Below are 23,147 nucleotides of genomic sequence, written 5' to 3' on the forward strand. Positions count from 1 at the left end.
AAACGTCCTGCTTTTCTGGCTAGTTGTCAGTCTGGCTCCTTCGGGCTGTCTGGGGCATTCTGTCGCCGCAGCCCCGCGCTCCGCTTCCCCGCCCGGTGCGGGGCTGCCCCTGCCCGGGAGGCAGGCGGAGCGCGATGCTGCTCCGCGGGCACTCGTGTGCGTGTCCGCGGCTGGCGACCCTGGACTCTTCCCCAGTACCCAGACCTACGCAGGAGAACGGTGCCCTCTAGTGACCAGAGTGGAAGACGCAACGCCGCCCGAGCTCGGAGGAGCCCTGTGGCGGCTGGTCCACGCAAAGGTCTAAGGGCAGAAGGCGCTTTGGCTGGGAAAGCACTGGGATTCTTTCTCCGTCTGCCAGCTTTGAGACTCTGATTTCCCTCTAAGACCAGGATTGATAGATAGGTACATGGGTGGATGGAAGGATGGATGGATGGAAGATGGATGATGAATGGATGGAAGGATGGATGGTTGATGGATGGATGGATAAGTAAACAGTAAACGAAAGATACGTTAATGACAACCTAAAGGCACATGGATGTCAGGATTAGAAGCACGTTCTAAAGGCTTGCTAAGGCTAAGTGCTTTGGTCCATTATTTCATTTGTGCCTCTCTGGAACCCTATAGATAGCCTCCGGCCCTATTTTGTCCCATTACCTCTGTCCCTATTTTCCAGATGTGGAAACTGACAAGGTAAATGGTTGCATCTTGGCGATTTTACGCAGAGCCAAGACGGCTAGCGGGCCTCAGTTGACAGCCAGCCCGCACCTCCGATTGGCGCTCTGCCCCCTCCCCGCCCAAGCCTAGGTGGGCGCCCCAAGCGCCGGACGCCCTGGACACCGAGTCCTCCCACCTCACTCTCTCGCCACCACAGTCCCAGCAAAAATCTACTAGTTACTGAAATGGATGGTCCTGGGACCATCCCAACCCCGTACCCCCTCTCACTAGCCTAAATCCCCCAGGACACTCTGGTCGGACGGAAAGTCGTTCCCGAAGCGTTGGAACTTGGCAACCGCGTGCGCGCTTGGCAAGGGGGTCTCACTAACGCAAAAAGAGAAAGCGCCCTCCGGAGATTTTAAGATTCCCGGAAACTTTCAGTCATTCCCTTAACCATTAACTGAGCGCCTACTACGCGCCTTGCTGTCAGCAAGAAGTCTAGTGCGTTGGGGACAGACGGGTGGACAAGTGACGACATTCCGGACGGCTGTGCGGATGCCCACCCGGACGGCGGGGGCGCTCCAGGAGAAGGCGGGGGCGGGGGTAATCCCAGCACTTACTCCTATGGTCTCCAGCACATTCTAGAATCTAAATCAGTCTATCTACCCGCTAACAACACCCCCCACACCCTCCCCGGGATCTGATGCTAAATGCGCTCCCCGGGGAGGGCAATTGCGGTGACTTTACACGGGGGAACTTGATCTCATCGCACCCTCTCCCCAACTTTCCTAACTGCCTCGGTGTGTCACCCGGCCGAGGGGTGCGCCGCCACGCGGGTCCCCCCGCCCGGGCCCGGACCCCTCTTCCGGCGGGGGCGGTGCGCGGCCCGCGTAGGGCCTGCGTCAGCGGCAGCCAGCCGGCGATTGGGGCGCGCTCGCTTCCTGCGCTCCGGGGCGAATTATAAAGTGGCTCCTGCCGCAGCAGCCTGGACGGCGAGGGAGGCTGGCGAGGCCGGAGACCCGTCTCTGCGCTGCAGAGCGACGCCGAGGACCGCGACGGTGAGGCCCGCCCGCTTTCCTGGCTCTCTGCCCCCGAGAGTCGCCCCGGACCCGGTTTCCCCGACCGACCTGCGTGCCCCGAACAGCGGCAACGTGAGTGAACTCGGCCGAAGCCCACCTTGCTGCGTGGGTTTGGAGCCCTCAGCCAGCTGCGTTTTATTCCTCGTTGCGTTGCATGGGGTCCCCCAACTTTCTTCCGCTCCTTGTATGTGACCCGGGTCAATGTTGCCACTCCCCGGGCTCCCGGGCTCTAGAATTTGGTCTCCGTAGTCCCCTCCAGAATCCTGCCCTGCAGACAGTCAGTGCCTGGGGCCGCCCCGGGCTCCGGGCCACAGGGACCACTCGGGAACCGCGAAACGATCCGAGCGGTCCCCCCGGCTGGCGGGTTGGAGAGGGCAGGAAAGAGGGTCCCGCGAGCTCTGGTTCGATGAAGCACCCTCACCCCAGTTGCGGCTGCCCGGCTCGGAGTCCTTCCCAGGGCCCCGCTGGGCGCGCGGACAGGCTCGAAGCTCTGTGCGCTCTCCCCGCAGCCCATGGCGCGGTTCCTGGGACTCTGCACTTGGCTGCTGGCGCTTGGCCCCGGGCTCCTGGCGACCGTGCGGGCAGAATGCAGCCAGGACTGCGCCACGTGCAGCTACCGCCTGGCGCGCCCGACCGACCTCAACCCGCTGGTGAGTGTTCCGCGCGGTGCGGGAGCAGCTAACCCGGACCCTGCGCGCACAGCCCGGGCCCGCTGTGCTCACAGTCGGCGCCGACCCCAGGTGACCCAGGTGTCCCGACCGCTCCCCGAACGCTGACTAAGGTCCCGCTTTGGCTCTGAGTTTCGGGTCCCCGCGACTAGGTAGGGACCGAAAGGGCGGCGGTGTTGCCGCGCAAATCTTGTTCGTTTTCACCCCGGGGGGGCGGGCGCCCCGCTGGTGCTCTCTCTCTCTCTCTTCAGGACCTCGGAGAGCACCGGCTGTCCCCTCACCTACCCCAGGGAAGATGCTCATTCACCCACCTGCTCATATAGGCCACCTAGGACCCCTTACGCACACAAGCATCTGCCCATCCTTCCTGCAAATAACAGTGGGGTTTTTTGTGTTTTTTTTTTTTTAGTGATAATCCCGCCGTCTTTCTTTGAATTTCATTTCTCTAGCCTTTTTAACCTCAGGTCGGGGGGGGGGCCGGGGGGGTGGCGGGTACGGGACGGTGTGGATAAAGGGAGAGGAGGCAGGGAGAATGCAGTGGACAGGAGCGAGGAGTCGGCGACTCTTCTACAGGTGAGCCCCCCTGGAATTCAACTTCTGTCCTGCCTAGAAGTTACTATTGTTAATAGTACATTTTATTAATTAAACTAGTAAGACAACCGTTTAATTTGGCTGTGAAAGGGGCACAGGAGAGGTGGCCTAGTCCAAAGAGGTGGCCTATGATGCAAAGATGGTGTTGTCAGGGGAAGGGAATCTAAGTTCAAAAGAACTGTCATTCTAATGGTAATCCGATGCTCCTAAATCACTCTTGCTGCCCCCACTGACTCAGAATCGCTGAAGTGGGGGCCCAGGAAGCTTCATTTTAACTAGCACCCCCAAGGGTTCCTTTGCACTGTCTTCTCAATTAGTTGAGATTCTGTGATGACTTAAAAAGTTGAGCAGAGAATATGTGTTAATCCAAAGAGTCAAGTGCCTCTCCAGACCTTCTGAAGCAATTCTGTTGCCTAGATGCACGAAACAGGGACAATCGCTAAAGGAAGGATTCTACAAAACCCAAGACAGTATGTTTCAGGTTAAATGTTTGTTTGTTCCATTTGGATTGCGCCATTCTCTCCATTTGACAAATAGGGCTTCATATTTAAACTCTGAGAAAAAATGTTGCATCTTTAGTAGAGGTGACAATCCCTTGCATCCATATTTTTCTTTCTGATTTGTGTTTTACTGATTGGTTTTCTCTTGGGATTTGCATATAGGATAGTTATTTTGTCTGTGACAAATGGCTTGTTAACCACTATATTGTTAGAATTACAGCAGCTCTGGAATTTTAGCTTGGATGAAAAAGACATTTAAAAAAAACAGAGAGAAAAAGAAAAGATATATGAGAAATAAGCTTGCCTAGCTAGCACTATGTAGTAAAATCAAGTAACAAATATTTGTGGAATTTGCACCATGTGAAAGACTCTTGTACTTCATTCTATGATGGATTTAAAAAAATGAGCAGCTGTGCCATGACTGATGTCCAAACTGGATTTACTCTCCAACACAGAGTATGATAAATAATACAGAAAAATGTATAGATGGCTGTAGGAATATCGGTTTCCCAGGTGGCTCAGTGGATTTACCTTCCCAGTGGCAGGCAAATCGCCTGCCAATGCAGGAGACGCAGTTTCAATCCCTGGGTCAGGAAGATGCCCTGGAGGAGGAAATGGCAACCTACTCCAGTATTCTTGCCTGGGAAATCTCATGGGCAGAGGAGCCTGGCAGGTTACAGTTCATGGGGTTGCGAAGAGTCCAACATGACTAGGCATGAGAGAGAGAGAGGCTGTAAGATATAAATTAATATCACTTCTGTACTAATGACTGTTATTCTAATTATTTGCCATTATTTGTTTTAAGGAATGCCAATATTAAAATAGCCTTTTGGTAATAGTATACCAAATATTCAACATAAATTTTTGGCAAACAGATTGTTTAAATTTCACTTTAGGAGGGAAATAGTCTTGAAACCTGAACATCTTAAATTTTTAATAATGGTTAGCTTTCTTAATCGGAGATCAAAAATAAAACAGGACCATTATTTTTATTAGATCTGTATATTTTTATATGTGCGTGTATTTAATTTTCTTAGACACAAAACTTAAATAATTAGTAAGAGCTGATTAACTAGATACCAGAATTTTGTTGCACTAATAAAATGCTTCTTTTCATTGTAAAAAATAATATGTATATATTTAATATTAAGTAATACACCAATATATTTTAAATCTCAAGAAAGAGCCTAGTTTTTATGTCTAAATCAAGGGCTAGTAACTGAGTTCTATAAATAGAACCATAAAAAACTGAAATGCTAAGAAAAATATAGGTTAAAATTGAGTGGGAAAATATCTTTACAATATTGCAATAGTACAGCATATACAATCTGTTAAAATTCAAAGACAAATTCTAATTTGATTCAGTTAGTTCTCCACAATCTCCCTTTCTGATTTTCCTTCTATCTGCCTGTTCAATACAACAAAAAGTTATAAGAAAAATGAGATTATTAAGTGGGAGTTTCTTCATCAAAGCAAGCATAGAATGGCCCGGCGGGGAGGGCGGTGGGGGGTGAAAATGTGTTTACTGAATGAAATCAGAAGAGCCTCTTCTGTCATTAAATCAGATTCTTCCCCCAGGCTTGCACTCTGGAATGTGAGGGGAAACTGCCTTCTCTCAAGACCTGGGAAACCTGCAAGGAGCTTCTGCAGCTGACCAAACTAGAGCTTCCTCCGGATGCCACCAGCGCCCTCAGCAAACAGGAGGAGAGCCACCTGCTTGCCAAGAAGTACGGGGGCTTCATGAAGCGGTATGGAGGCTTCATGAAGAAAATGGATGAGCTGTACCCCCTGGAAGCGGAGGAAGAGGCAAATGGAGGTGAGGTCATTGGCAAGAGATACGGGGGCTTCATGAAGAAGGATGCAGAGGAAGATGACGGCCTGGGCAACTCCTCCGACCTGCTCAAGGAGCTGCTGGGAGCTGGGGACCAGCGAGAGGGGAGCCTCCACCAGGAGGGCAGTGATGCTGAAGACGTGAGCAAGAGATACGGGGGCTTCATGAGAGGCTTAAAGAGAAGCCCCCACCTGGAAGACGAAACCAAAGAGCTGCAGAAGCGATACGGGGGTTTCATGAGAAGAGTGGGTCGTCCGGAGTGGTGGATGGACTACCAGAAAAGGTACGGTGGCTTCCTCAAGCGCTTCGCCGAGCCCCTACCCTCTGAGGAAGAAGGCGAAAGTTACTCCAAGGAAGTTCCTGAAATGGAGAAAAGATACGGAGGATTCATGAGATTTTAAGCCCCTTTCCCATCAGTGACCTGAAGCCCCAGCAAGCCTTCCTTCACCCCCAGTGAGAGACTGCTGCCCTGGTGTGTTGTATTGTCCTGTGTCGCTTGCATTAGATAGTTGACTTCAGAGTCCAGATAATTAACTATACAACCTGAAAGCTGTGATTCCAGGTTCTGTGTTCTGAGAATCTTTAAGCTTTTAAATATTGATCTGTTGCAATGTGTCTTATTTTCATGCTCAGTTTTTGTTATCACTTTGTCCTTTATTTTTGACACAATGCCAATAAATGCCTACTTGTGTGTAGATATAATAAACCCATTACCCCAACTGCATAACATTCTTAAGTTTCTTCTCCTTCAGAGGTCTCATTTGCCCTTCAGTTTCCCCAGCAAATCGCAAACTCAGAGACAGTGAAACCATCTGATTTTGACAGAAGCGTTACTGGTCCCCTCCTCTTCCTACAGCCTCTAAAAACATTTTTCATTTGATTCCTTATATATGAAATGTTGGGCTTACCTGGTGATTCAGCAGTAAAGAACCCACCTGCCAGTGCGGGAGATGTGGGTTCGATCCCTGGATCGGGAAGATCCCCTGCAAGAGGAAATGGCAACCCACTCAGTATTCTTGCCTGGGAAATCCAATGAATAGAGGAGCCTGGTGGGCTACAGTCCTTGGGGTCACAAAGAGTCGGACACAACTTAGCAACTGAAACAACAACAACAATATGAAATCATAGATGAATGAACACATTAAAGCAAAACACAATGTATTTCGACTCTCATTTCTGGAATTCACATCCATAAAGAAAACCAAAGCCTAACCAACTATGCCCTTATGTATAAGAAAATCTACATTTTACATTCAGATGTGTATGTCTCTTTTCTTCAGCAAAGTATATTAGAAGTTAATAAAAAAAAAATCATAGATAATTTAGCCCCATTTTACAGATAAGAAAAGTGGAGCCCAGAAAGACCTAGTCGTTGGCCCAATATTACCTAGGAGTTGAAGGACAGAAATGGAATTAAGACCCCAAACTTCTTGCTCCCAAGCAATGTCCTCTCCACTCCAGTTCCATATCTCTCATCCAGATCACCACAAGACTCCGAAGAACTGGAGACGCTATCTTGGTCACTGCTGTCCACTCCTACATCACAACCACCATGGGTCTTCCGACATCTGATGAATGGATAGATGAGTGAATGGAGGGATTTGGTGACCAGATCCCTGGGAAAGGTACTATGAATGTTTTGGAAGGCAAATTCTCATCACATAAGGGGTTTATGACTACTTCATTAATTAAACCATTTGGGACAACATTCAGGTACCAAAAAATGTAACATGTCTTTGTGTTTCTAATTAAAACCACCTGCAGCTAAACTCCCATCCACTGAGTCATTTTCCCAGGACCCTCACTCATCCTTTCCTTTGAGTTCTTCCCCGCAAGATCAGAGTTTAGCCACTGAGGGAGACAGAAGAGCAGCCTCTGCTCTTCAGGCCAGTGCTGTGCAAGACCGCAGGCTTCAATCCAGTGGGGCCATCGTGCTCTGCATCCAGCCCCACCGGGTTCCTGGGACATCCCCACAGCCATGCACTGTCCTCCCAGTCGGTGGAAAGGTTTGCAGGTCCCTGACACTCACTGAGTGCGCCCGCTCCTGCCCGCCATCTATCTCCCTCATCCTTAACAGACTAACTTTGAGCCTGGTAAAAAATCTGCCTGCAATGCAGCAGACCTGGGTTCAATACCTGGGTCGGGAAGATCCCCTGGAGAAGGAAATGGCAGCCCACTCCAGTATCCTTGCCTGGAGAATCCCATGGATAGAAGAGCCTGGCGGGCTACAGTCCATGGTGTGGAAGAGTCAGACATGACTGAACAAGCATGCACACCCCTGCTCCCCAAGGTATCCCTCTCCTGAATTCTATAACCACAGATTAATTTGCATATTTTTAAACTTTACATCTATGTGGCTAGAGTTATATTTATGGAATTCAGTCATCCTGTTGCATAGAGCCATCATTGGTATATTATTTTTATTGCCATATGGTATTCCATTGCCTGAAAATACCACCAGTCCCATTGTATTATTAATGGGGGCTCAGGCTGTTTCCAGTTTGGAGTTATTGCAAATACTGCTGTGACCTCATCACAGCACTCATCACAGTGAGATAGTTCTCTTGGGAATATAACCAAGAGTAGATCTGCCAGATATTAGGATGTGCATATGTTCAAATGTAGCTTGTCACACCAGTTTTTAAAGAGTTTGTATAATTTGGAATCCTAACAGCAGTGTATGTCCCACCAATTCTTCATATTTTCTTTTTGTAAATTTTAGCCACTTTTTTTTAATTTACATTTTCCTAATTACTAATGAGATCGAGCATCATTTTATGTGCTTATTGACCACTCGGGTATTCTAAGTTACGCTTTTGCTTTTTAAATGTATTTATTTTTCAAGTGAAGCATCCTAACTATTTTCTGCTCTGTGGTGAATGGCCTTACACCACAAAATAAATGCAGGCATTTTTTTTAAACTATAAAATGCCTTTAGGAGACTTCCTTGGTGATCCAGTGGCTGAGACTCCAGGCTCCCAATGCAGGGGGCCTGAGTTCGATCCCTGGTCTGGGAACTAGATCCCACATGTCGAAATTAAGACCAGGCACAGCCAAATAAATAAATACATATTTTTAAAAATATAAATGACTTCTCAGGGGACAGTTTTTATCTCCCTGTTTCAATCTCCACAGTATGCCCATAACCCTGCCTGTAGACAGACTCCAGGACATTGTGGCAGCATACCTGATATGTCTCAAGCTGTACTCCACGTGCTCTTCCACGTTCGGAACACAAGATGGAGTGTCTGCTACAGCAGTGCCCTCCCCACCGGGTGCCTGTCCGTCTCTGCTGTTTCCCCACAGGCTCCCTGCCATTTACAGTAGAAGGTCCTCAGCCAGATGAGGAGGACAGACCGCTTTGTAGGGGAGTCACCGGTTTTGATGGGAGAGCTGTTTCAAGGAGCCCCTTCACTGAAGGGATAGGCACACCCTCTTCCAACAACAGAAAAGATGGCTCTACACATGGACATCACCCAGTGGTCAGTCAGCACCAAAATTAGATTGATTTTATTCTTTACAGCTGAACATGGAGAAGCTCTATACAGTCAGCAAAACCCAGACTGGGAGCTGACTGTGGCTCAGCTTATGAGCCTCCTTATTGCAAGATTCAGACTTAAATGGAAGAAAGTAGGGAAAACCATTAGGCAATTCAGGTAGGGCCTCAATCAAATTTCTTATGATTATACAGTGGAGGTGACAGATTACAGAGACATCCTCTCCCATCATCACTGGGTGCTCGCTTCGCACCCAGGCTGAGAGACATGAGACTCCACTGCTCTCTTCCCTGGAGAACCCCAGACAATTCAAGGGTATCTGTCTCCCCATGTCAGGGAACTGATCTACAAAAGAAATCGGAATGGGGGGTTGCAGACAGGAACCAAAAGAGCCAACCTTCTGCAAGTCCTCCTTCAATTTCTCATTCTTGTAAGAGGCTAGATCGTCTATGGACAGAAAAAGTGCTAAGACTAGAGGAGAGCCTGTGAGGAAATTCACACTTTGAAATCAGCATTTAAGGGACTTTATCCGGTGGTCCACTAGTTAGGACTCCATGCAGGGGGCACGAGTTCGATCCTTGGTTGAGGAAGTAGGATCCCACATGCCTGTGTGGGCACAGCCAAAAAAAAAAAGAAAAAAAAAATCAGCATTAAGATGATAGAGATTCAACTCTAGCTAAGGAATTGCTAGATGCCAGGAGCTTAGGTGAATTTAGGGGGGAAACAGAGAATTTACCCAGCAAGATATTTTTTTTTCCTTTTCATTGCTCAAGTTATTCATTCATAAGTATTTATGGAGCATATTCTACAGTGTACACAGTATTCTAGGCCCAGGAGCTATAGAAAGTAAGAGGTCATCTACTTCTCTGCTTTCTCAAAACTTATATTCTAATGTGTAGAGTGAGACAATCAACCACAAAAAAAGAAAAGGGGAAATTTCAGGTAGTTCTAAGTGTGACAAGTCCTTTGTAAGAAAATTCAAGCAAATGCAGAACTGTACAATATTAAAAGTGAAATTCTTCTTTCACCTCCTATAACTCGCATAACTTTTAACTGCTTTTAAAAGTTCTATGTTTACCCTAAGTAAACATTTTTTTCATTAATGAGTATACACACACACATGCATGGACATACACAAGTTTGTTTTTTTTTTTAACTTAGTATTAACAAAATAATTCTTTATGTATCCCACCACCTTTTTTTCACTTACTATATTTGGCAGTGTTTCTACATCAACACGTAAATCTTTTCTTTACTATATAATATTATATAACATGTACATTTTGCTCTCTTTTAACAACTCCACTAGAAATTTAATTTTTCACATTGGAACAAATGCTGCAGTTAACACTCATATATTCATGCACTGTCTGTCCTATACTATGTGAAAAACATGTATACATGTGTGCATGTAGTAGTAACCCTCTAATATAGCACCCTGCCACTCCAGGGCAAGGTTTGAAACACTTCTGCCTGCTCTGTCTTGAATCCACCTGCAGTTTAGGAGACATGGGTTCGACTCCTGGGTTGTTTCATTTTATAACTATTTGTTAATTTGTGTGGTTGATTTTTGTCTCAACAAGTAGACAATTATCCCTAGGAAAGTGGAAACTGTTTCTGTTTTTCTTGCCAGAGGCATTCACAAAAAATTAATATGAGCCTATGCTCCCATCTAAACACATTGAGTGTATGCTTGCATACTAAGTCGCTTCAGTCGTGTCCTACTGTTTTTGATCCCATGGACTGTAGCCACCAGGCTCCTCTTTCCCTGGGATTCTCCAGGCAAGAATACTGGAGTGGGTTGCTGTGCTCTCCTGCAAGAGATCTTCCTGACCTAGGGATCAAACCCATGTCCCTTAAGTCTCCTGTATTGGCAGGTGGGTTTTTTACCAGTAGCGCCACCCGGGAAGCCCAAACTCATTGCAAAGATATGTAAATCGTTTAATTTAAATACATAATTATGTTCAGAAAATTATGAGCCTGTATGTAACCTAGAACCATATTAGAGACACTGCACGAAGTGGGAGCTGAAAACTGAGCTCCCAGGCTCCGAGTCTGGAGTCTAGTGGAGGCAGCCTCCTCTTTATCTCATGATAACTGGGGCTAGGAGGGGAGTGTGAGAGCCAGGTCCATTGCAAGGACCTCAGTAGGGGCAGGTCTCTCCCATCTATTGAAGATGGCCAAAAAAAAAAACAGTCAAGACTGCTGACCAGGACTCCTGGATAGTTGGAGTGGAAAGGGCAAATAGATAGAGTGGAAGAACCAGTATCTGGGCAAAGCCACCTATTTATTGCAATAAGATTGACTTCATGGTGGAGAAGTGGTTCAAACCTCCAATGTAAATTCTCTTTCTGAATCAAAACTGTTAAACAAGTAAGAATAAGGAAAGAGAGTGAAACAAATACTTTGGTTTGACATGAGTAGCACTGTAAAATTCTATAGTATATAAAGAAAATAACATTAAGAAAGCCAACATGCGTATATCAAGAGCTGATTCATGTTGGTATATAGCAGAAACCAACTCAATATTGTAAAGCAATTATCCTCCAATTAAAAATAAATATCTTTAAAAAAGAAAAAGAAAGCCAGCAAATGCAACTATTATGACTTCACTCTCAATGAAAAGCAAATATTAAGACCACCTGAAAAGGAATTTTACAACAAGCATTTCAAGATTTTCAAGGAGATAAAGGCAGGAAGGTCTTCCATAAAAAAGGAGCAAGAAATTTTGAAATTAAAATATATTAGCAATAAATGAGGCATATTGTTATTAGGAAAAAACTAATTAAACAGGATAGATACTAGACTAGATACAATTAAAGATTGCTTTATATAACAGAAAGTTAACAATGAGGAATTCATCCACAACAAAACACAGAAATTTTTTGAAAAAATTGAAAATGAAATTAACTGACAATAGATTAAATGCATATAGCTGATTCACTTAACTATACAGTAGAAACCAACACAACATTGTAAAGTAACTATACTCCAATAAAAATTAATTTAAAAAAAAGATGATACTGCATAGCATGACAAAGAAAAAATAGTAGCCCTTTATTCTCACTGTAATGGCTATAATAATTTTTTTTTTTAAAAGATAGTTAATAACAAGTGTTCTTAAGGATAAGGAAGAGTTGGAACCCTCACACACTGATGGAAAACAGTTTGGAAATTCCTCAAAAAGTTAACATACAGTTACCATATGACCCAACATTTCTACTCATAGGTACATGCACAAGAGAACTGAAAACATATGACTACACAAAAAACAGGAACACAAATGTTTATACCAACATTATCCATAATAGCCAAAAAAGTGAAAACAACCCAAATACCATCAGCTGATGAGTAGGTTAAACAAAATGTGGTCTCTATACAATGGAATATTATTCAGCCTTAAAAGTGAATGCCACACAGATGCATGCTACAACATGGATGAACCTTGAAAACATTAGGCTAAGTGACAGAAGCAAAACACAAAAGGTCCCATATTGTATAATTCCATTTGTATTAAATATCCAGAAGAGATGAGTCCATAGAGACAGCAAGCAGATTAGTGTTTGCTAAGGGCTGGGGAGAGAGGGGAATGAATGGGGAGTGATTATTAATAGGTCTGAGGTTCATTTTCCAGTTGATAAAAGTGTCCCAGAATTAAATAGTAAGGTGGCTACACAACTTGGTAACATACAGAAAATGATTGAACTATACACTTAAAAATGAATTTTATGGCTTGTCAATTATATCTCAATTAAGATGTTCTTTAAAAATACAATGGCTGCAGATTTCATGGGATTGAAGAAAGATTTTAATCCAAAAATAGAAAACATGAAGGTGGTGCCAACAAGGTTACATAAAAGTAAATCCATATCTAACTACACCATGGTGAAACCTATAACATCATCAGTAAAAAGAAATCTTAAAAAACTACCACAGGAAAAGGAGAATTATCTACAAAGGAATAACAGGCAGATTGAAGGTTCTATATAAGACATAGTATATGCTAGGAGACATCAGAAAATAACTTTTAAAAACTACCGGCAGTGTTGGGGAAGGATTGAAGAAATTCAAATCAAAACTCTATATTTAATTAAATTAATATTAAGAGTATGAAACTGAGACATTTTGACTAACATAAATATTAATAAAAATAGTGAAAGCTTTTTTGGCATATAATTGATAACAATAAACTGAACGTGTTTAAGGAGTTTTAAAGATATCGCTTCACAGTGCTCAGGACACATGTTATTACAGGAAGGATGCTTCTGCTGCTGCTGCTCAGTCTTGTCCGATCTGGGATGAAGACTGAGAGAAGTACCAGGGAAGGTTTGGAGCCTGTAGATGATGCTGTTAGCATTGAAAATGAAAGTGTTAGTTGCTCAGTCATGGCCGACTCTGTGACCCCATGGACTGTAGCCTGCCAGGCTCCTCTGTCCATGGATTTCTCCAGGCAAGAATACTGGAGTGGGTTGCCATTCCCTTCCCCAAGGTATCTTCCCCACCCAGGGATCTGACCCAGGATTTAAACCCTGTTCTCCTGCATTGTAGGTGGATTCTTTACCATCTGAACCACCAGAGAAGCCAAGACACTGTGAATGTTTCAGGAAGCACAGGACAGAGCCTTGGAAAGCGTGCTTATGCATTATGGTCACATTTCCCTTCCAAGGTATGTTGGGAAAGAAACATACCCAAGGCAAAGAAGAGAAGCAGGGAGCAGCTGATTTCCACAGCTATACTAGATGTGATCTGTGTTCTATTTTGCTGTGAATAAAAGAAATCGCAAACCTTGGAAGTGGACCACCTAGGTTAGAATGATCATATTCCAATGACTAAATCTGTGTCCTCTTGGCAAGTTACCTACCATTAAGTGCTATAAAGGGCGTGATAATATTGCCTAACTTGAATGTCCTTTATGAGAGAAAGCAAGATAATATAGGTTCAGTGCTTAACAGAGATAAAATCCTGAAAAAAACCCCAGTGAACTGTGGGACAACTTCAAAGAGACAGATGTATGTTTGTTTGGAGTTTCCAAAGAAAGATGGGGGATGGGGGGATGGGGATGATCATAATAAAATATTTGAAGAAACACTGGCCCAAAATGGTCTTGCTCTGGTGAAAACTATCAACCCATAGGTTCACTGAATGCGACAAATGCCAATCACAAGAAAAACACCAAAATACATGGAGGTCAAATGAAAGGTAGGAAGAGGAAAAAAGATATATTCAGAAGAAAGATAAGGGTGCCAGTATACTTATTGTATGGAGGAAGAAATGGCAACTCACTCCAGTATCCTTGCCTGGAGTATCCTGTGGACAGAGGAGCCTGGCGGGCTTCTAGGAAGAGCTGAAAGAAGAGCAGGAGTGTTGCTCAGCCCATGACCCATCCCCCCACCAAGTCAACTCTAGGCTTTTCCTCCAGTTCATTACCATGAACAAACTAAATCTTGTATGAGAAAATGTGAGGATTCTGTGTTACAATCCATATCTGCCTCCTTCTTTCTTAAGACACATTTCAACATTTGTCCCACTTGGAAAGTTCAGAAAGGAGATTCTGTCTGGAACAAGAAAGTATGAATGAAAAAAAGGTCTCAAAATGTATAGGAAAGAGTTCAATATCAGCCACAGCAACATCTTCCACACAAAGATATTAACATAATTGCTACACTGAAAATGGGCTTCTGAAAGTGGGAATCTGGGGAAGTAGGCAAAAAATCTTAATAGAGAAAAAAAAAGAGTAGAAAAGCCAATGTTTCTAGGACTTCAGTCTTCTCAAGTGCATCCTGCCCAGAAGTGATCGCTTGCCACCCAATCAAGACAGGGACAGAATAAAAACATACAACCCAAAGGAAGCAGGACCAATGACAACGAAGGAAGAAACTGAGTTACAAGAACCAAGAGTGCTGATCAGAGTGACAGGCTAAGCAGAGGATTAGTCAAGACATGACTAAGCTGGTTATGCCCACTCATTTCTTTAACAAATGCTTATTACATACTCTTCTAAGTTGTGCCTACTTGAAGAGGAGTTCAAAGTGCTAGCACAAGGGTGCAAAACTAAAACTATGCTTGCTCAACAGATATGGGGATGGTAGGGCAAAGGGATATTCAGAAGCTGGAACTGAGGCAGAGCAAAGTGTCTCAGAGTTCAGAAGCCATTCTGTTGAAACATCAAGCTTTGCCCAATCTGATGGTCACAATTTGCATGTCTTCAAATTGCCAGGTATTGCTGCGGGTATGTGGCTGACTGTGTTACTAAGTCACTGAACAAGAGATGAGGTGTTGAGGCAAGGAATACGACTATATTCAGAGAGCCTGCACATCGAGGAGAAGGAAGACTAACATCTCAAAACAGCCATCTTCTGGGGTCTGGATGCCTGGTTCTTTTATAGATCAGAGCTGGGGGTTGGGGGGATGGGGAGGAAACAAAGTAAAAAGGCCATTTAATCTTGCAAGTCTCTCCTAGAATGGCAAGCCTCAGGCAGGGGGATGTGTTAATTTCTTCGTTCCTGCCACATACAGGTGGACAGGGTTCTGAACAAAGGCACTTCAGTTCAACAGTCAGGCAGAGTTCTCTGCAACAGGCCATTATGTGTAATTATAATAACAAAAGCAATGGAAAGCAAGTCAAAGAAACAGTCCCAGCACGGAGTCAGAATTGACTTCTCCCTGCATCAACTGTCTGATAAACATCCTCTATGCTTGCTGTTTCCCCTTCCCCTCCATCTTCTCCACTCTGGAGGCCAGCTGAATGGATTCCTTCCTTCCCTGTGAGGCATTGCTCCCTGGCTTCCTTCTGGGCTTCACCAGCAGAAACATCTGGTGATGAGAGTAAGAGGTGGATGATTCACACCTCCAGCTTCCTTCCTTCCTCAGGCTAAGGGTCTCAGATGGCAAAACTCAGCCCTCTCCCATGGTCTCTGCCTCCTGTCCTGGTAACCTCCCTCCCTCGCTCCTTCAGATCTCAGGGTACAAAGTGCCTGCTGCTTGCAACCACTGAACTCTGCACTCTCCCACATGGTTTTCTCAAGCCCTGTCCAAATCTCTGTAAACAGGCTTTTTATTCAACTCCCCTTGAATTATTCTAATTTTGAGCATTTCCTGCTGGGACTTGAACCATGCAGTTGCTGGTACCCAGGATGCAAAGATGTGAAAATAGAAATCCCTGATAAACAAAAATAAATGTGACAAAAAAGGAAAATGAAGTAATACGTTTTTTTAAAAAAAACAGAAGGAAGAAGTGGGGAAAGGGAAGACTGGAGGAGATGGGGGACGGAAGGGGAGGAAGGAAGAAATCCAGAGACTGCAGAGAAAAGACGACACAGAAGCAGCACTCATGACAGGACTGGCACTGCAGTAAGAACAAATCAATCTGTATGACTCTATGGTTCGCCATCTCCATAGCTGTGCTAATCAGGCACTTGGAAAAACTGTGACTGTGAGATGACTGTGGGGTCAGAGGAGATTTGAAATTCGTCCCACACTCAGAATCTTCCAGTGGCTCGGCAGTAAAGAATCCACCTGCCAATGTCGGAGACAAGGGTTCAATACCTGGGTGGAAAAGATTCCCTGAAGAAGGAAATGGCAACCCACTCCAGTATTCTTGACAGAGGAGCCTGGTGGGCTTCAGTCCACAGGGCTGCAAAGAGTCGGACATGACTGAGTGACTCAGAAACCCACTCTGGTCAATTCTCAGGTTCTTAGAAGGCATCAAAATAAACAACAGGGAGGAGTAGCCAACTCTAGGAAAGAGATCCTATTTTCTGAATAAAAACACACATGCGGTCATTTTAGTAGATTATTTTAATGAAACAACTCTCAAATGCCCTAAAGCTCCAGGTTTCTTATGGTCCATTAGGGATGGATGGCAGCAATCAGACTCATTTTGAACATTCTTACACTAACGTCTTCATTTTAGTTCCACTTGCTCCTCCTTGTACTCTGCATAAAATGGGATCCTGTGTAAATGCAAAATCTAGCATTCTGATAAGGGAGAATTCCTTTGTAAATTGTTTAAAATGGGTCAGGTGTATATTTCTATTGTCAGCTAAAAAATGCTTCTTGAAATTGAGTTGTTGAAATTGTCTGCTGTCACTGTCAGTTTATTTTAACTTGAGCAAAATACATTTGTTATAATTAATTTTGTTTTAAGAATTTCAGAAATGACTTGTGCATTCATGAAAATTACGCAGCTTCCTCAAATGCTGAGTGTTCTGCCAAGACTTCTATGTTTTTCTTTGTATGTGATGCTGACTATTGAACTTTAACCTGATTTTTCAAACTTGTGGCAAAAAATCAAATATCTTCAAAAGATCAACCTCTGTCCTATAATTCCAGTTAGAATCACAGGACGTATTTCAGTGAATTCCTGAAGGCAAAAGCATATCACACATTCACATATACTAAACTTTCAAGTATAAGAAATTCTCAAAGTGTTTATCTTCAAATCTATGATCATTTTTTTCTCTATTTATCAACAAGAATCAGGTTTTCCATGCTTTATGGATGATACAAACTCTGATCCACTCATTAATCAATTTATAAAGAGCTATTAATACTATCATGTGAAAGATGTTACAGTAAACAAAGTACATAAATATTACCAGGGAAGATCTGTTTTAGAGTTTCTGAATATCATGCCTCTTTCCTCTGTCGCATTTAATTATTTTTGCTCAATTCATGTTGTTTCCCTATTTGACTTCCACTCAACTGCCAAGAAAATATAATGCTTGGTGCTTTGATTTAACTGTATCTGAGAGCCTACACTTTCATACAGTACAATTGCACTCATCTCACACGCTAGTAAAGTAATGCTCAAAATTCTCCAAGCCAGGCTTCAGCAATACGTGAACCGTGAACTTCCAGATGTTCAAGCTGGTTTTAGAAAAGGCAGAGGAACCAGAGATCAAATCGCCAACATCCGCTGGATCATCAAAAAAGCAAGAGAGTTCCAGAAAAACATCTATTTCTGCTTTATTGACTATGCCAAAGCCTTTGACTGTGTGGATCACAATAAACTGTGGACAATTGTGAAAGACATGGGAATACCAGACCATCTTACCTGTCTCTTGAGAAACCTGTATGCAGATCAGGAAGCAACAGTTAGAACTGGACATGGAACAACAGACTGGTTCCAAATAGGAAAAGGAGTACGTCAAGGCTGTATATTGTCACCCTGCTTATTTAACTTAGATGCAGAGTACATCATGAGAAACGCTGGGCTGGAAGAAACACAAGCTGGAATCAAGATTGCCAGGAGAAATATCAATCACCTCAGATATGCAGATGACACCACCTTTATGGCAGAAAGTGAAGAAGAACTAAAGAGCCTCTTGATGAAAGTGAAAGAGGAGAGTGAAAAAGTTGGCTGAAAGCTCAACATTCAGAAAACTAAGATCATGGCATCTAGTCCCATCACTTCATGGGAAATAGATGGGGAAACAGTGGAAACAGTGTCAGACTTTATTTTTTTGGGCTCCAAAATCACTGCTGATGGTGAGTGCAGCCATGAAATTAAAGGACACTTACTCCTTGGAAGGAAGGTTATGGCCAACCTAGATAGCATATTTAAAAGCAGAGACATTACTTTGCCAACAAAGGTCCATCTAGTCAAGGCTATGGTTTTTCCAGTGGTCATGTATGGATGTGAGAGTTGGACGGTGAAGAAAGCTGAGTGCCAAAGAATTGATGCTTTTGAACTGTGGTGTTGGAGAAGACTCTTGAGAGTCCCTTGGACTGCAAGGAGATCCAACCAGTCCATCCTAAAGGAGATCAGTCCTGGGTGTTTATTGGAAGGACTGATGTTGAAGCTGAAACTCAAATACTTTGGCCACCTGATGCCAAGAGCTGACTCATTGGAAAAGACCCTAATGCTGGAAGGATTGGGGGCAGGAGGAGAAGGGGACGACAGAGGATGAGATGGTTGGATGGCATCACCGACTTGATGGGCATGGGTTTGGGTAAACTCCGGGAGTTGGTGATGGACAGGGAGGCCAGGCGTGCTGTGTGTGATTCATGGGATCACAAAGAGTCAGACATGACTGAGCGACTGAACTGAACTGAGAGCCTACACACAGGTCTCAAACAAATAGGTGTTTGAAAATACTCATTGAATAAATAAATGACTTACAAATTAGTTGGGAGGATGTTGACCACTTATATTTAGTGTTAATTGTCAATACAAAGGGGGAAGTGAGGGGCTCAGACAACAATTCAGAAAAATAGGCATCACCATGGGCTGAATGAGGGAGATGGAACCTGAGTTGTGATTGGACAGAGGTCCTACCTATCCTGGGATGTGGGTTGGGGGGCAGTCAGGGTGGCTGCTGGTGAGAGAATCTGGCCTGGATCTCATGTAACTAAGTCTTAAGTATATTCAGTCATATAGGTCCACCCTAACTTCTGGAAGAAGATTATGCTTATTACAGGACACATCACCCAAACAGTACCGAGAACTGGTATTTTTTAATAAGTTCAGTATTTATGTCATTATCAAAATTGTACTTCAGTGTGTCTTCTGGGTTATAAAGATGACCCTTTAAGTGCAATTTTGAAGCCACAGTTTGGGTTTAAGTGTGGGATGGCACATAGACATCAGCCCAGGTGTCAAGTGTGATTAATATCTAATGAGGGTTGGGACTTCACCTTCCAGTGCAGAAAAACCAAAGCATATTGTAACAAACTCAATAAAGACTTTAAAAAAAAATGGTCCACATTTAAAAAAAAAAACAAAAAACCTAGTAAGGATTGAAAAGATCTAGGCCATACCAGGGTTCAGTACTACTGGATAGTGATACCTGTCATGCGTGTGGGTTGGGGGAATGGCTACCAGGCACCTCTTATTTATTTATTTCAAATCTCAGATTTCTTTTATTTATTTTTTAGTTGCGGCATGTGGGATCTAATTCCTGACCAGAGATTGAACCTTGGCCCCCTGTATTGGGAGTATGGGATCTTAGGCAATGGACCCCCAGGAAGTCCTAGGACCCCTAATTTAGATCAGAGGCAAGCTTGCACAGGTGAGGAATGTTGGCAAATCACCCAGTGGAATGGGAAGGCACAGACAGCAGGAACAAGACAATAATGCCCACTAGTGCCACCACCATTTACCCTTGTCCTGGAGGCAGCAGTCAGCACATTTGACAAGAGAAATCACAAGTGTGAGGATTGAAAAGAAAGAGACAAAACTACTCCTATCTACAGATGATAGAAATGCAAGGGACTTTCCTGGTGGTCCAGTGGTTGGGAATTCACCTTGCAACGCAAGGGACACGGATCTGACCCCTGGTCGGGGAACTAAGATCCCACATTCATTGGGTTAACTAAGAGAGAAGCTCACATGCCTCAAAGAAGATCCTGTGTGTCAAAATCAAGACCCAACATAGCCAAATGAGCAAATATTATTTAAAAAAAAAAAAAGAAAAAGAAATGCACGGATGTCAACTGAAAAGCAACAGGAAAGTCACTAAGAAAAAAGGATATAAAATTAATGTAGAGAAATTTATACTATAATATAAAATCTGTTAGAAGATATCACTAAGAGAATACAGGCTTCACACAGGAAAACTAGACATCCCAGCTGTTCCACAGCGGGGCAAGGACAGGGGACTTATTCCAGTGCAAGGTTATGACTTTATTGATGGTGGCACCATCACAAAGAATCAGCCTGGCCCGCTGAGTTGCCTGACCCACCTAGGTCTTTGCAAGAGTGATAGACAGGTCTTGGCTGTATTTTTGTGACTAAGCTGTAGGGCTTACTTTTTTTCATAGTACAGCCTAACTTTTTATATTCACGGTAAGTTCAGTTCAGTCACTCAGTCATGTCTGACTCTTTGCGACCTCATGGACTACAGCACGCCAGGCTTCCCTGTCCATCACCAACTCCTAGAGCTTGCTCAAACTCATGTTCACTGAGTTGGTGATGCCATCCAACCATCTCATCCTCTGTTGCTCTGTTCTCCTTCCGCCTTCAATCTTCCCCAATATCAGTCTTTTCCAATGAGTTAGTTCTTCACATCAGGTGGCCAAAGTATTGGAGCTTCAGCTTTAGCATCAGTCTTTTCAATGAATATTTAGGGTTTCAATCAATATTCAGAATTTCAACTGAATATTCAGGAATATTCAATCATTCATTCATGATTTCCTTTAGTATTGACTGGTTTGATCTCCTTGAAGGCCAAGGGACTCTCAAGAGTCTTCTCCAACACCACAGTTCAAAAGCATCAATTCTTTAGCACTCAGCAATCTTTATGATTCAACTCTCACATCCATACAGGACTACTGGAAAAACCATAGCTTTGACTAGATGAACCTTTGTTGGCAAAGTAATGTCTCTGCTTTTTAATATGCTGTCTAGGTTGGCCGTAACTTTTATTCCAAGGAGCAAGTGTCTTTTAATTTCATGCAAAAAATAGATTAAAAAGTGAGTAATCTGTATTAGGAAACTTTCAAATATTGTTGAGAGACACAAAAGTCGACCTGAACATCATGAAAGAAACACTGGTTTTCTGAATAAGAAGTTGTGAAGACGTCAATTCTTCTGTGATTGTACCCATTTCATCCTAAGACAAATATCAACCATCTTTCTTTCTGGAACTAAACACATTGACTCTGCATTTTAAAGGAAAAAATAAATAAGAAAACAGTGGATGGAACTAGAACCTGTCATACAGAGTGAAGTAAGTCAGAAAGAGAAAAAACAAATATTGTATATTAACTAATACGTGTGGACCTAGAAAAATGGTACTGATGAACCTGTTTGCAGGGCAGGAATGGAGGCACAGAGGTAGAGAACGGACTTGCAGACACAGCAGGGGAAGAAGAGGGTGGGACGAACTGAGAGAGTAGCATTGACATACACACTACCATGTGTAAAATAGATGCTAGTGGGAAGCTGCATATAGCACAGGAAGCTGAGCTTGGCGCTCTGTGATGACCTAGAGGAGGGGGATGAGGGAGAGAGAAGCCTCAAGAGGGAAGGGCTATATGTATACATATAGCTGATTCACTTTGTTGTACAGCAGAAACTACATTGTAAGCAAGTACGCCTGCATGCTAAGTCCCTTCTGTTGTGTTTGACTCTTTGCGACCCCATGGACTGTAGCCCACCCAGCTTCTCTGTCCATGGGATTCTCCAGAAAGAAAACACCACAGTTGGTTGCCATGCCCTCCTCCAGGTGATCTTCCTGACCCAGGGATCAAACCCCAGTCTCCTGCATTGCAGGCAGATTCTTTACCACTGAGTCACCAGGGGAGCACCTGTAAAGCATGTATCAGTTCAGTTCAGTCGTTCACTCATGTCTGACTCTTTGCAACCCCATGGACTGCAGCAAATCCAGCTTCCCTGTCCATCACCAACTCCCAGAGCTTTCTCAAACTCATGTTCACTGAGTCGGTGATGCCATCCAACTATCTCATCCTCTGTCGTCCCTTTCTCCTCCTGCCTTCAATTTTGCCCAGCATTAGGGTCTTTTCTAATGAGTCAGTTCTTCACATTAGGTGGCCGAAGCATTGGAGTTCAGCTTCAGCATCAGTCCTTCCAATGAATATTCAGGACTGATTTCCTTTAGGATTGACTTGTTTGAACTTGAAGTCCAAGGGACTCTCAAGAGTCTTCTCCAATACCACAGTTCAAAAGCATCAATTCTTCAGTACTCACCTATCTTTATGGTTCCACTCTCATATCTATACAGGACTACTGGAAAAACCATAGCTTTGAATAGATGGACCTTTGTCGGCAAAGTAAAATCTCTGCTTTTTAATATGCTGTCTAGGTTGGCCATAACTTTTCTTCCAAGGAGCAAGCGTCTTTTAATTTCATGGCTGCAGTCAATATCTGCAGTGATTTTGGAGCCCCCCAAAATAAAGTCTGTCACTGTTTCCATTGTTTCTCCATCTATTTGCCATGAAGTGATGGAACCAGGTGCCATGATCTTTGTTCTTTGAATGTTGAGTCTTAAGCCAGCTTTTCCACTCTCCTCTTTCACTTTCATCAAGAGGCTCTTTAGTTCTTCTTCACTTTCTGTCATAAGGGTGGTGTCATCTACATATCTGAGGTTATTGCTATTTCTCCCGCTAATCTTAATTCCAACTTGTGTTTCATCCAGCCCAGCATTTCACATGATGTACTCTGCATAGAATTTAAATAAGCAGGGTGATAATATACAGCCTTGACATACACTTTTCCCAATTTGGAACTAGTCGTTGTTTCATGTCTGGTTCTAACTGTTGCTTCTTGACCTTCATACAGATTTCTCAGAAGGCAGGTAAGGTGGTCTGGTATTCCCATCTGTTGAAGAATTTCCCAGTTTGTTGTGATCCACACAGTCAAAGGC

At 43.7% G+C, this 23,147-nt stretch overlaps 1 protein-coding gene and 1 long non-coding RNA gene across 3 annotated transcripts in view; one reads left to right on the plus strand and one right to left on the minus strand.

Moving 5' to 3' along the window:
* The first annotated feature begins 1,380 nt into the window (after positions 1–1,380).
* On the plus strand, positions 1,381–6,047 carry PENK (proenkephalin). Of its 2 annotated transcripts, none has more exons than XM_081505095.1 (3): positions 1,381–1,805; positions 2,243–2,383; positions 5,071–6,047. In XM_081505095.1, the coding sequence occupies exons 2-3, from the start codon at positions 2,246–2,248 to the stop codon at positions 5,722–5,724; spliced, it is 792 nt and encodes a 263-aa protein (XP_081361221.1). In that variant the 5' UTR covers positions 1,381–1,805; positions 2,243–2,245; the 3' UTR covers positions 5,725–6,047. The 2 variants fall into 2 exon arrangements, with proteins under 2 accessions (XP_081361221.1, XP_081361222.1); XM_081505096.1 differs by having other exon boundaries at positions 1,394–1,712.
* Positions 3,915–23,147, minus strand: part of LOC145511557 (uncharacterized) — an 81,626-nt gene continuing 62,393 nt past the window's right edge. The window contains exons 3-6 of the long non-coding RNA XR_014057942.1: positions 6,711–9,426; positions 6,259–6,420; positions 5,515–5,683; positions 3,915–4,201 (exon numbers count right to left, since the gene is read on the minus strand). This is a non-coding gene — a long non-coding RNA (uncharacterized LOC145511557). The remainder of the gene's footprint in view (positions 4,202–5,514; positions 5,684–6,258; positions 6,421–6,710; positions 9,427–23,147) is intronic.

Source organism: Giraffa tippelskirchi, chromosome 6 (assembly GCF_054371585.1).
Source record: "Giraffa tippelskirchi isolate mGirTip1 chromosome 6, T2T-mGirTip1v1.2.pri, whole genome shotgun sequence".
NCBI classification, from domain to species: domain Eukaryota; kingdom Metazoa; phylum Chordata; class Mammalia; order Artiodactyla; family Giraffidae; genus Giraffa; species Giraffa tippelskirchi.

Excerpts from the sequence above, each read along its gene's own strand:
- PENK (XM_081505095.1), top strand. The coding sequence starts at position 2,246 with ATGGCGCGGTTCCTGGGACTCTGCACTTGGCTGCTGGCGCTTGGCCCC. Across the intron at positions 2,384-5,070 it reads CGACCGACCTCAACCCGCTG|GCTTGCACTCTGGAATGTGA; the intron begins GTGAGTGTTCCG and ends TTCTTCCCCCAG.